Here is a 14,027-nt window from a genome sequence, read left to right on the forward strand (position 1 = left end):
CATGATAATTTTCCTTACATTTGACTCTTCAGTGTTTACCACTACATACAAGCTTCTATTAATACAAATCTACCAATGAAGACTAGTAATTTAATAATGATCCAAAAATAAATAGGAAGATTTGTTTCATTTTTGCATTAATTTGAAACATGTAAAGATAAATACAAGCACTCTGAATAGAGTCTTTCTTCAGCAAAACAGCTATGTCAGCACAGGCAGAAAACTAGAGCAGAACTATGGTGCAAAGTTCAAAAATCATTCCCTAAGAGCATAGAGTACTTAATATGTAGTATGGCCAGGTTTACTTTTACTTTTTTTTTACTTTTACTTTTCATGTGGCACTGGGTTATCAAGTATATGTCAAATATCTTTCCCTAGATCTCCTTGAGCTTATTAGAAATTTTATTTTATTGAAGGAGTTTCATATATACAGACCTGTGAAACAACTGGCATAGCATCTTGTCCTGCCATTATCTACATTACAAAGTTGTTAAAAAGATTAAACAAAATGGTATGTATACAAGTATTCCAAACACTGATGAAGTTCTACTAAAATTTTTGCTTATATTACTATTCATATTTGATTTTTACAGAATCTTAATAGGAATTAGAACATAAATCAATTTTTCATAAACATTTCATGTATCAAGGGATCTTGAATGTAATTTAATCCAAACCCCTTATTATATGTAAAAAAAAGTTCAGAAAGAAGTAACTCAGCTTAGACCATACTCAATAAAAGAATAACAAGAGATTTGAAAAGCCAGCCTCCTGATTCAAGATGAATACAATGGGTTTTCACTATAGTTAACTGTCTCACATTTTGGTTACTCACAATTAACACAAACTATATAGATTTCTATTCTCCACTGGCACAAATTCTTCTGTACTGAAAACAAAAAATGAACACTGGGTCAAATCTGGAGCCTACATTAAAATTTATAGTGATTACATAGCATGCTTCCATGCAATCTTTGTAAGAGATTCTAATTCATTGGCAGTCATTCTTCCTTATGTGCTCATCTTTCTGGATATAAACTGAAAATACTCATCTGCAAGGAAGGAAATCAACCATAACAACGTTAATCTCTTAAATGTAAGTGAAAACAAGGTGAAAACTCAGTCTGAGGTAGATGGAGGCAGGCAGAGTAAAACTACAGTCTTCATTTCAAGTAAAACAGTAGCTCGAGATACTGCCCAACAGAATTAAAGTTCATGTGGGGTGCCTGGGTGGCTCAGTTGGTTAAATGTCTGACTTTGGCTCAGGTCATAATCTCGTGGTTTGTGGAATAGAGCCCCTTGTAAGATTCTGTGCTAGCAGCTCAGAGCCTGGAGCCTGCTTCAGATTCTGTGTCTGCTCCTCTCTCTGCCCCTCCCATGCTCATGCTCTGTCTCTCAATAATAAATAAAGGTTAAAAAAAGAAGAATTAAACTTCATGTTATTTTGTTTTCAGAATTTTTGCATATATAACCTACAGTTACCCCAAAATAGAGTCAACTGGGGAGTACTTAGAAAAGGGTTTGGAAGCACTAGTTTGTGAGTAGCAATATAATGAAAATAATGTACAAGATCGGGATAAGTGACTAATAACTAAAATTCCTGGGACTCAGTGATATTTTCATACAGAATATGTAATTTGTGTCTACATCTATAAAATAGCAAAAATACTTGCAATCATTATTTTTCAAGAAGTTATTCCCATTTGAGTATAATATACATGTATAAGAAATCAGATGTCTTATCAAATTTTCAGTACACTTATCAAAGTCAGCTACCATATATTGTTACTTTATTTAAGATCCTACTCTATCTAGCATAAATCTGGATAAACTGTAAACACTCAGTACTGATGTAATGGGCTTTCTTAAAATCATCACAATCCCAAACTGTGGTACCTAACTCACATTTCTCTACCCTTCTCTAGCAAAATGGGCACAAAAACACGGGAGAAGTTGAACTGATATATACAGGAAATCTTAAATACAGATATGTCCAAGGTTTAAAACTCAAATTATGCAAACTGTTCCATAAGGCCCATAAAATATAGAGCAGTGATAATCATAATTTAGAAAGATAAAATACACTGCACAGGCAAAATACATAAAACACTATATAAAAAGTGCCATGATACCAATGAAAAGTTTGAACTAGTAGTAAGTTATTCAAAATATTCAAGTTTCATTTTTTAAAAGCATAAACCTTGTATAAAAATAGGACAATGAGAGAATGTATAGAATATAGTTACACAGCACAGCAAATTTTTACTGTGGATACAAGTGGATTATTTGCAGAGAAAAGCCAGTTAGGACATATATTTCAAAAGAAACCCAAAGATTAAGGTTGTGAGAGAGATCCTGATGCTTTTGTGTGGGCCCGAAAAAGTGTGAAATTACATTTCTGCAGAAATTTAACACCAGTGTTTTTAAGCCAAGTGCTATTACAATATTTTCCAAAATCAAATAACTGAGAAATAGTTGAAGAAGAGTACTCGTGCCACGCAATTATTTAACACTACCTAGGAAAATTGTCCTTTACAATATTCTAGATAGAATGGACTGAGAAAAAGGCAGAATCAATTAATGTTTTACCCTTCAAAGCTAAAGAACATGGACCAACAGAAAGGACATTAGGAAAGAGTTTACATTCATTTCCTGCCCCCTCCCCTTGACACCACAACTGGTAATTTTCAGATGAAAGACTTGTACTCCATCACTCTAAGCCCACAACCTCACTTAACTCCATCCCATACTCCTTTCATCAATACCACACAAAATTAGCTTGGTGGGATTTTTAATCTCAAACAACAATTTATATCAACCTCTCCTAAAGACACCCTAAAAATACACAAACTAAATAATGCACGTGAGATTGCAAAAAAAAAAACTTCAAGACAAGAAACCTGCAGACATTATTCTGAATAAGTTCCTGACACTTTCCATCTCCATAGAAATCATGGACATGTCATCTATACAGTGCTTTGATAAAAATATAGCACAACAGATTAGGAAGATACGGTGGCAGAATAGGAGGACCCTAGGCTTGCCTCATCCCACAAATACAACTAGATAACTATCAAATCAACCAAAATGCACCAGAAATTTATCTGAAGACTGGCAGAACAAACTCCACAACTAAAGGAAGAAAAGAGGCCACCTCGAAGAAGGTACAAAATGCAGAGATGCAATTTGAGAGACAAACAGATCATGGCTGCTGTGGTGGGGAGAGCCCCAGTTGCAGACAAGGGTGAGAGAGCAGGATACAGGAGAACACATGGAAAAACAAATCCTCACAGCAATTGGCTTGGAAAGCATCAGGGCCCAAATTTCAGGAGTTCTTGCAACCAGCAGGGGTTTAAGCCTAGAGTATTAAAGGTCAACATTCTTTGCTCTGAGAGAGCTCAAAGGACACTGTGGCTGCTCTTGAAGAGAAAGCAGGACAAACAGCCTATGGACATACAGCATGGAAACTGTTCTGAAGAGAACCTGAGGCAGTGGGGAGATTATTTGCTCATCTTGGAACATGTCCCAGAGAGGCAGCATTCACAGAGAGACCCTGCTGGAAACAATGGAACTGGCAGATACCACTTCCCCCCACCCACCCCTCAGAGTAAGCAAAGGGCCACCAGCAGGAACAAGCAGAGTGCCGACACTTGCTACCTAACTTGCTTAAACCAAGCCCCACCTCCCCATATTTCAGAAGAACCACCTTCCCAATCACAATTGCTTCAGTCCCAGTGGGGTGGCCTCTCCCCAAGAAGACCCACCCAAAACCCCTGCCAACACCATGACGCCCACCCAGGAGTTGTGCAAGGCCTTTCTTCCAGTGGTGGCAACTACAGGTCTCATTTCATAAGCAGACCAGAACATACCTAGTTAAAACATGCCATATTCAGGGGCACCCAGGTGGCTCAGTCAGTTAAGCATCTGACTTCAGCTCAGGTCATGATCTCATGGTTCGTGAGTTCGAGCCCCATGTCGGGCTCTGTACTGACAGCTCAGAGCCTGGAGCCTGCTTCAGATTCTGTGTCTCCCCTCTCTCTGCCCCTTCCCCATTTGTGCTCTGTCTCTCAAAAATAAATAAATGTTAAAAAAAAAAAATGCCACCTTCAGGCCAAGGACCAAACACTGCCCAACCCAGGCAAAGAGACCCTCTGCAGACAACTGACCTGAAGGATAAAGTGGTCAGGACAAAACAACAGAGCACATGCAGCACTCATGGGGACATTTCTGGAAGCGCCAGGCCCTAGGCAAATAGGATACACTACACTGCAGGGCACTAGAGGACTTCTTCATAAAACCATTACCCTCAAGAAAAGGAAATGTTGATGACTTTCCTAACACAGAGAAAAGGGAACAGAGACTTAGGAAAAACAAGAAGATAGGAATTTGTCCCAAATGAAAGAATAGAATCAGACCACAGCTGCAGATCTAAGTGAAACAGATATAAGTAACATGGTTGATGGAGAATTTAAAGCTACTTACTGAAATTGAGAAAAAAGTGGTAGACATCAGTGAGACAATTAACCCAGATAAGGTATAACATAGCAGAGATAAAGAGCTAAATAATCAAAATGAAAAATACACTTGATGTAATGAACAACAGGATGAAAGAAGCAGAGAAATGAATTACTGACCTAGAAGACAGAATAATGTATAGTTATCTAGCTGAACAAAAGAGGAAACAGAATTATGCAATACTGGAATAGACTTAAGAAACTCAGTGACTCCATCAAACATAATGATGTTCATTTTATAGGAGCCTAGAGAGAAGAGAGAAAAGGGGGAAAGAGAATTTATTTGATGAAATAGCTAAAAACTTCCCTAATCTGGGGAAGGAAACAGACATCCAGATCCAGGAGGCATGGAGAACCCCCATCAAAATCAAAAAAAGAAGACCCACAAGACATACTGTAATTAAAATGACAAAATATACCAATAAAGAAAATACTAAAAGCAGTCAGATAAAAAAAGGTACATACAAAAGAAACCGCATAAAGCTATCAGCAGATTTCTCAGCAGAACCTTCCAAGCCAGAAAGGAGTGGCATGATACATTCAGAGTGCTTAAGGGGAAAAACCTGCAGCCAAGAATACTCTATACAGCAAGGTTATCATTCACAATAGAAAGAGAGATAAATAATTTCCCAAACAATAACTAAAGGAGTTTATGATCACTAAACCAGCCCTGCAAGAAATATCAAAAGGGACTCGAGTGGAAAGGAAAGAGAAAAAAAAAAAAAGACAGTATAAAGGTAGGAAACACAAAAGTAGTCAAAGTGAGTATTCTTGTAAAAAAAAAAATCAGTCAAGGAACTTACAATATAAAAGTACATAGCATATGATACCATATACCTAAAATAGGGGGAGGAAAGGAGTAAAGAATGGGTTCAAACTTAAACAACCATGAATTTAATATGGACTGCTATATGCAGAAGATGTTGTATACAAACCTAATGGTAACAACAAATCAAAAACTACTAATACACATACAAAGAATAAAAACAAAGAAATCCAAATGTATGACTAAAGAAAACAAGGAACCCATGAAAGAAAGACAAGAAAGGATCAGGGAAAATTTTCAGAAACAACCACAATACAAGCGATAAAAAGGCAATAAATACATTTCTATCAATACCTACTTTGAATATAAATGGACTAAATGCTCCAATCAAAAGACATGAGGTGACAGAATGGATTAAACAAACAAACAATGGCCCATGTGTAGGTTGCCTACAAGACTCATTTTAGACCTAGAGACACCTGCAGATAAAAAGTGAGAGGATGAAGATGCCAAAAGAAAGCCAGAGTAGCAATACTTATATCAGACAAAATAGACTAAAACAAAGTCTGGGGGCACCTGGGTGGCTCAGTAGGTTAAGCATATAACTCTTGATTTCAGCTCAGGTCATGATCTCACAGTTTATGAGACCAGGCCCCATGTCAGGCTCTGTGCTAACAGTGCAGAGCCTGCATGGGATTCTCTTTCTCCCTCTGTCTCTGCCCCTCCCCCATTCATGCTGTTTCTGTCTCTCTCAAACTAAATAAATAAACTTTAAAAAGTTTGGCTAAAAATAAAAAATGAAAGTAATAAGCATAATTAAGTAAAGTTTCAAAACAAAGTCTATAAAAAGACAAAGAAGGACAATATATAATAAGAAAGGGGACAATCCAACAAGATATTATAATAGTAAATATTTATGTACCCAACATGAAAGCACCCAAATACATAAAACAGTTAATAACAAACATAATTGATAAATAATAATAATAACAATAATAATAGTAGTAGGGTACATTAATATCCCACCGACATCAAATAGGTCATTTAAACAGAAAATCAACAAAGAAACAACGGCTTTGAATGAAACACTGGGCCAGATGGATTTAACAGATATATTCAGAACATTCAACCCTAAAAACAAATACACATTCTTTTCAAGTACACAAGGAACATTCTCCAAAATACATCACATATTAGGCCGCAAAACAGGCCTCATCAAACTTACAAAGAGTGAAGTCATACCATGCATCTTTTCTGACCACAAAGCTATGAAACTAGAAACCAACCACAAGAAAAAAATCTGGAAAGAGCAGAAATACAGAGAGGTTACATAACATGCTACTTAATAGTGAATGGGTCAACAAATAAAAGAAGAAATTAAAAAGTACATGGAAACAAATGAAAACACAATTCAAAACCTTGGGAGGCAGCAAATGTGGTTCTAAGAGAGAAGTTTATAACAATACAGGCTTACCTCAAGAACCAAGAAAAATCTCAAATAAATAACCTAATGATGCACCTAAAGAAACCAGAAAAAGAACAAAACCTAAAACAAGCAAAAGGCAGGAAATAATAAAGATTAGAGCGGAAATAAATGATGTAGAAACTTAAAAAATAATAAATCAATGAAACTAGGAGTTGGTTCCTTGAAAAAAAAAATCAATAAAAGTGATAGACCTCTAGCCAGATTTAACAAGAAAAAAAAGGAAAGGACCCAAATAAATAAAATCACAAATAAGAGAGGACAAATAACAATAGATATCACAGAAATACAATTATAAGAGAACATTATGAAAAACAATATACCAACAAATTGGACAACCTAGAAGAAATGAATAAACAGAAACAAAATGGAAACAAAAATACATAGAAATTTGAACAGACTAATTACCAGCAAAAACACTGAATCAGAAATCAAAAAACTCCCAACAGGGCTGCCTGGGTAGCTCAATTAGTGGAGCATCCAACTCTTAATTTTGGCTCATGTCATGATCTAGGGTTGTTGGATCAAGCCCCACATCAAGCTCTACACTGAGCATGGAGCCTGCTTAAGATTCTTTCTCTCCCTTTGCCCCTCTCTCCCCTGCTCTCGCATGCGTGCTCTCTCTCTCCCTCTCTCTCTAGAATAAAAAAATAAAAACATTTAAAAAAATTTTTAAACTCCCAACAAACAAAGGTTAAGACCAAATGGCTTCACAGGCAAATTCTACCAAACATTTAAAGAAGAATTAATACCTATTCTTCGCAAACTATTCCAAAAGATAGAAAAGGAAGGAAAACTTCATTCATTCTATGAGGCCAGTATTACTGATACCAAAACCAAAGACACCACAAGAAAAGAGACCTAGAGGCCATTATCTCTGAAAAACACAGATGCAGAAATCCTCAACAAAATATTAGCAAATAGAATCCTACAATACATTAAAAATATCATTCACCATAATCAAGTGGGATTTACTCCTGGGATGCAAGGTTGGTTCAATGGCTAAACAATCAATGTCGTGTTAGTAAGAGAAAAAATAAAAACTATGATCATCTCAATAGATGCAGAAAAAGCATTTGACAAAGTACAACATCCATTCATGATAAAAACCCTTAACAAAGTAGAGGGAACATACATCAACATAATAAAGGCCATATATGACAAACCCACAGTTAACATCATCCTTAATGGAGAAAAACTGAGAGCCTTTCCCTTCAAGTCAGGAGCAACACAAGGATGTCCATTCTCACCACTTTCATTCAATATAGTACTGGAAGTCCTAGCCACAGCAATCTCACAACAAAAAGAAATAAAAGGTATTCAAATAGGTAAGGAAGAAGTAAAACTCTCATTATTTACAGATGACACGATACTGTACACAGAAAACCCTCAAGACTCCACCAAAAAAAACCACTAGAACTGATACACTCATTCAGTGAAGTCACCGGGATACAAAATCAATCTACAGAAATCTGTTGCATTTCCATACAACAATAATGAAGCAGCAGAAAGAGAAATTAAGAAAACAATCCCACTTACAACTGCACCAAAAATAATAAGATAACTAGGAATAAACCTAATCAAAGAGGTAAAAGACCTGTACTCTGAAAACTAGAAAACACTGATGAAAGAAACTGAAGATGACATAAACAAAGGGAAAGGTATTCCATGCTCACGGGCTAGAAGAACTAATACTGTTAAAATGTCTACACCCAAAGCAATCTACATATTTAGTGCAATCCTTATCAAAATACTACAAGCACTTTTCACAGAACTGCAACAAACAATCCTAAAATTAATATGGAACCACAAAATACCCCAAATAGAGCAATTCTGAAAACAAAAGGCAAGCTGCATCCCAGTTCCAGACTTCAACTTGTATTACAAAGCTATAGTAATCAAAACAGTATGGTACTGGCACAAAAATAGAAACGTAGATCAATGGAACAGAATAAAAGTCCAGAAATAAACCCACAATTATATGGTCAATTAATTTTTGACAAAGCAGAAGAGAATATCCAGTGGGAAAAAGTCTCTCAACAAATTATGTTGAGAAAACTGGACAGCTACATGCAAAAAGCATAAAACTGGACCACCTTCTTTCACCATACACAAAAATAAATTCAAAATGGATTAAAGCCCTAAATGTAAGACTTGAAACTATAAAAATCATAGAAGAGAGTACAAGCAATAATCTCTCTGACATCAGCCAGACCGATTTTTTTCTAGACAGATTCCTTGAGGCAAAGGGAAACAAAAGCAAAATTAAACTACTGGGCCTTCATCAAAATAAAAAGCCTCTACACAGCAAAGGAAACAATTGATAAAACTAAAGGCAACCTATGGAATGGGAGAATATATTTGCAAATGACATATCTGATAAGAGTTAGTATCCATAATACATAAAAAATCGATACAATTCCATGCCCAAGAAACAAATAATCCAATCTAAAAATGGGCAGAAAACATGAACAAACATTTCTCCAGAGAAGACATCCAGATGGTCAACAGACACATGAAAAGATGCACAACATCACTCAATTCAGGGAAATGCAAATCAAAACTACAACCAGATATCACCTCATGCCTGTAATAATGGCTAAAATTAACAAAACAGGAAACAACAGGTGTTGGCAAGAATGCCAAGAAAGGGAACCCTCCTGCATTGATGGTAGGAATGCAAACTGGTACAGCCACTCTGGAAAACAGCATGGAGGTTTCTCAACAAGTTAAAAGTAGAGGGGCACCTGGGTGGCTCAGTCGTTGAGTGTCAGATTTCGGCTCAGGTCTTGATCTTGCTTGCGGCTTGTGAGTTTGAGCCCCACATGGGGCTCTTTGCTGATAGCTCAGAGCCTGGTGCTTGCTTTGGATTCTGAGTCTCTCTCTCTCTCTCTCTCTCTCTCTCTCTCTCTCTCTCTCTCTCTCTCTCTCCCTCTCTGCCCCTCCCCCACTCAAGCTTGCTCTCTCTTTCAAAATAAATAAACATTAAAAAAATTTTTAAATTAAAAATAGAACTACCCTATAATCAATCTAGCAATGGCACAACTGTTTAACCAAAGGATACAAAAACACTAATTCAAAGGGATATATACACTCCAATATTTACAGCAGCATTACTTGCAATAGCCAAATTATGGAAGCAGCCTAACTGTCCATTGACTGATGAATGGATAAAGCAGACATGGTATATATATACAATGAAATATTATTCAGCCATAAAAAAGAATAAAATCTTACCATTTGCAATGACATGGATGGAGCTACAGAGTATAATGCCAAGAGTAATAAGTCAGAAAAAAACAAATACCATATGATTTCACTCATATATGGAATTTAAGAAACAAAACAAATAAGCAAAGGGGGGGAAAAAGACACACACCAAGAAACAGATTCTTAATCATAGAGAACAAACTAATAAGGGTCATCAGAAGGGAGGTGAGCAGGGAGGAAGTGTGAAATATGTGATGGAGATAAAGGAGTGCATGTGTCATGATGAGCAAAGGTTGATTAACAGAAAAACTTAAAAGAAAAAAAGAAGGAAAGAATAAAAATACTTTTAAAAGAAGATTGTATCATTGTAAAAGCATGGATTTCAAGTCAGACCATAATTTCAAGCAATTGTAAACTTTGACAAGTACCAAAGGTTTTCTTTGAACATTTTTCTTATATGAAAAATAAGGAAGCTCTGGTTTAATGAAATAGACAATCTCAAAAATGTACATATTAATGCAACCATCCTGGAAGGCAATTGACTATAAATATCAAAAAACTTAAATATATATATAATTTGACCCAGAAATTCACTTATGATTTGAATTTATTCAATATCTTCTAGGAAAATAATAGGTTACACACACCACGATGTTCAACAATATTCTCTACAGTAACGTGTATATTAGCAAAACACTGCAAAAATCCTAAATGTCTAACAGCATAGGACTGATTGGTAAAATTATGCTACAACCATCCCTTGAAATACCATGCAAACATTAGAAGAACATTAAAAAGAATAAGCAGTCACATTTATTTAGATAAAGACATTCGTGATACGCTGTTGTGAAAAATGCAGATTACAAAACAGGAGGACTAGAACTAACTCATCTGTATTTAGAAAAATTTAATCACACAATTAAAAGAAAACACCCTTGCATAATATACTAGAAAATGTTAAACAATTAGTTGTACAAGCTGAAAATAAAGATTTTTCATATTTTGAGTATAAAAATTAAAAGTAGTAAATCTTCACAAAACACATAGATAATTAATGGTTGATTATATAAATGCATGCATGGACTTGAACACAGCTGGATATCTAATCTCAGCTCTCTAAGCCCACATCTCAAGTTTTTACCTCTGAAAATTAACACTTCTTCAAAATTGTAATTTGGACTTTTTCAGGATTTCAAAGGCACTGAGGGACACCTGTGTCATCCCAACACAACCAGTATTATTCCAATACTGTTAAACAATTCATGTTTATGAGGCACTTGGGTGGTTCAATTGGTTAAGCATCTGACTTCGGCTCAGGTCATAATCTCACAGTTGATGGGTTCAAGTCCCACATCGGGCTCTGTGCTGACAGCTCAGACCTGGAGCCTGCTTTGGATTCTGGGTCTCCCTCTCTCTTTGCCCCTCCCCCACTCATGCTCTGTCTCGGTCTCTCAAAAATCAACGTTAAAAAAAATTTTTTTTAAACAACTCATGTATAGTTTGCTTCGCAATTGTAAATAAATTACAATTCTGTAGTGCTGTGTCCGGACTTGATTTATGAGTTACTGCCTCCCACCATTCAAAACATTAAACCACTTCTATAATAAACTATCTGAAGTTCACTAAAAAAAAATTTTTTAACCACACAAGAATGTCACTTCTTCAATAGCTTTAGAAAGGGGTGATCAACAGTGAGAGCTCCAGGAAGTGAGGAGGAAACATCAAATAGAATTATTCTGACATTTAGACATGTCTGACTTTTCTCTCCTACCAAGCATCTCAATCAAAATATTACAGGGGAAGAGGAACCTTAATACACAGTGAGAAGAGAACAACTTTAAGAACCATATAATTATCTAAGAATTCATAATAATTTAGTAATTTAATACTGAACTAAATATGAACTTCATATTAAAGATAAGACATTTAGATTTTGTGCACTGAGATTAAAATTATTAATGGCTATGGTATGCTGAATCATCTATAAGGAATGTTAAGGACACTGAAAAATTAATAAAATTTGATTACTGGTCAGGGAAAGAAAAAATTCTTGAAATAATTCTGAGGAAACAAATACTGTATGATCTCACTTTTATGTGGAATCTAAAAGAAAATGGAATTCACAGAAACAGATTAGATTGGTGGTTATCAGGGGTAGGGCAGAATGAAGGTGGTCAAAAAATACAAATTTCCAGGTATAAAATGAATAAATGGGGATCTAATGTACAGCAAGGCAATTAGACTTAACAAAACTACACTGTATACTTAAAAATTGCTAAAAGAGTAAATCTTAAAAGTTTTTATCACACACAGAAAAGTAACTGTGAGATGATAGATATGTTAACTAACCTTATTGTGTTGATCATGTCACAATATACATGTATATCAAATCATCAGGTTATACACCTTAAATTTATATGCTATATGCCAATTACATCTCAACAAAGCTGCAAAAAAGAAAAAAAAGAAGTACTTACCACTAAGTCCCAATTATTTTGTTCAAGCAATGTAATAGCTTCATCAATGTTTTCAATGCCAGTACATGCCTGGAAACAAAGTAAGAATTTTAGATATGAGTTTGCGAATGGGGAGGTTAATCTTAAAAAGGTAAAGAGCATAATGTGTAATTTAAGTTTGAAAAGGTATGTGAATAAAGCCAAGACACTAAATCCCTAACACATCTTAGCATTTTACAAATATGGTTTGAAAATTAATTACAAAGTAAATTTACACTGCACTGAAATAAAAGACAATGAAGCAGTAACAGAAAGCTATGTTTAAATCTTGAGCTTTAGAGCCTAGAATAATCTCTATATTTCTAACTGCCCAGAGCTTTTATTAAAACATTTCTGATGACAACCATGTAAAAAGAACTTCAACCCATACCTATACAAAATGTAACTCAAAATAAATAACAGATTTAAAGTAAAACCTAAAACTATTAAAACTTCTAGATCTGTGCTTTCTGATATCGTAGCCACTAGACATACATGGATAGGGAGTCCCTGAAATGTGCCTCAACTGAGTTAAGATATGCTGTGTGAAATACACGTGAGGGTGGGAGTTAGAACAAAAATTAAAACGTAAATTCTTTATTTTTAAGGGGCGCCTGGGTGGCTCAGTCAGTTAAGGGCCCAACTTTGGCTCAGGCTGTAATTTCACAGTTCGTGAGTTCAAGGCCCACTAGGCCCACATCAGGGTCTACACTGACAGTGCAGAGCCTACTTGGGATTCTCTCTCTCCCTCTCTATCCCTCCCCAACTGCGCACACAGGCCCTCACTCTCTCTCTAAAAAATAAAGAAGCTTTTAAAAAAATTATTAAAAGAATTAATAATAATTTTTCAGAGCGCTTGGCTGGCTCAGTTGGTAAAGCATGCAACTCTTCATCTCAGGGTTGTAAGTTCGAGCCCCACAGTGGGTGTAGAGAGACTACTTAAAATCAAAACCTTTAAAAATAATAATTTTTCTATTAAATGTGTGTTGAGATGACCATTTTGAACATACTGGCTTAATTAAAACATAATTTTTTTAGGTTTATTTATTTGGGAGAGAGCTTGCACAGCATGGAGCAGAGAAGGAGACAGAGAATCCCAAACAGGCTCCACAATGTCAGCACAGAGCCCAATGTGGAGCTTGAATTCACGAACCATGAGAGCATGACTTGAACCAAAATCAAGAGTAAGACACTTAACCAACTGAGCCAACCAGGTGCCCCATTTTACTTTCTTAATACTAAAGAAAGGATACTAAAACCTTTCTAGTTATATTTATTAATTCCATTCTAATTTTAGTGCTGAAAACATATGAAGAATCTAAGAAATCTTCAGGAGCCTTAGACACAACAGCTAAAGTAAAGCCCAAAAATACTGATAAAATGGACTTCATTAAAATTAAGAATGACTGCACTTTGAAAGACACTGTTAAGGTTATGAAAAGCCAGGCCACACACTGGGAGAAAATATCGGCAAAACACACCTAATAAAAGATTAATAACCAAAATATAAGAAGAAGTCTCAAAACTCAATTAAAATAAATAATAAAGAGGCATCTGGT

General features: G+C 35.5%; 1 protein-coding gene across 3 annotated transcripts in view; it reads right to left on the minus strand.

Annotated features, from left to right (window-relative positions):
• The window catches only part of FAF1 (Fas associated factor 1), a 519,809-nt gene that overhangs the window by 431,902 nt on the left and 73,880 nt on the right, over positions 1 to 14,027 (minus strand). For 2 of the 3 annotated variants that reach the window (XM_043578731.1, XM_043578730.1), the window contains exon 1: positions 12,451 to 12,525. Coding sequence is in view for 1 of the 3 variants with exons in the window: in XM_043578729.1 (XP_043434664.1) it covers positions 12,451 to 12,519 (69 nt within the window). In the remaining 2 variants the exon portion in view is untranslated. Of the gene's footprint in view, positions 1 to 12,450; positions 12,526 to 14,027 lie in introns of those variants that run through there. The other variant, XM_043578729.1, reaches the window with a different exon arrangement.

The sequence above is a fragment of the Prionailurus bengalensis genome, chromosome C1, assembly GCF_016509475.1.
Source record: "Prionailurus bengalensis isolate Pbe53 chromosome C1, Fcat_Pben_1.1_paternal_pri, whole genome shotgun sequence".
Classification (NCBI taxonomy): Eukaryota; Metazoa; Chordata; class Mammalia; order Carnivora; family Felidae; genus Prionailurus; species Prionailurus bengalensis.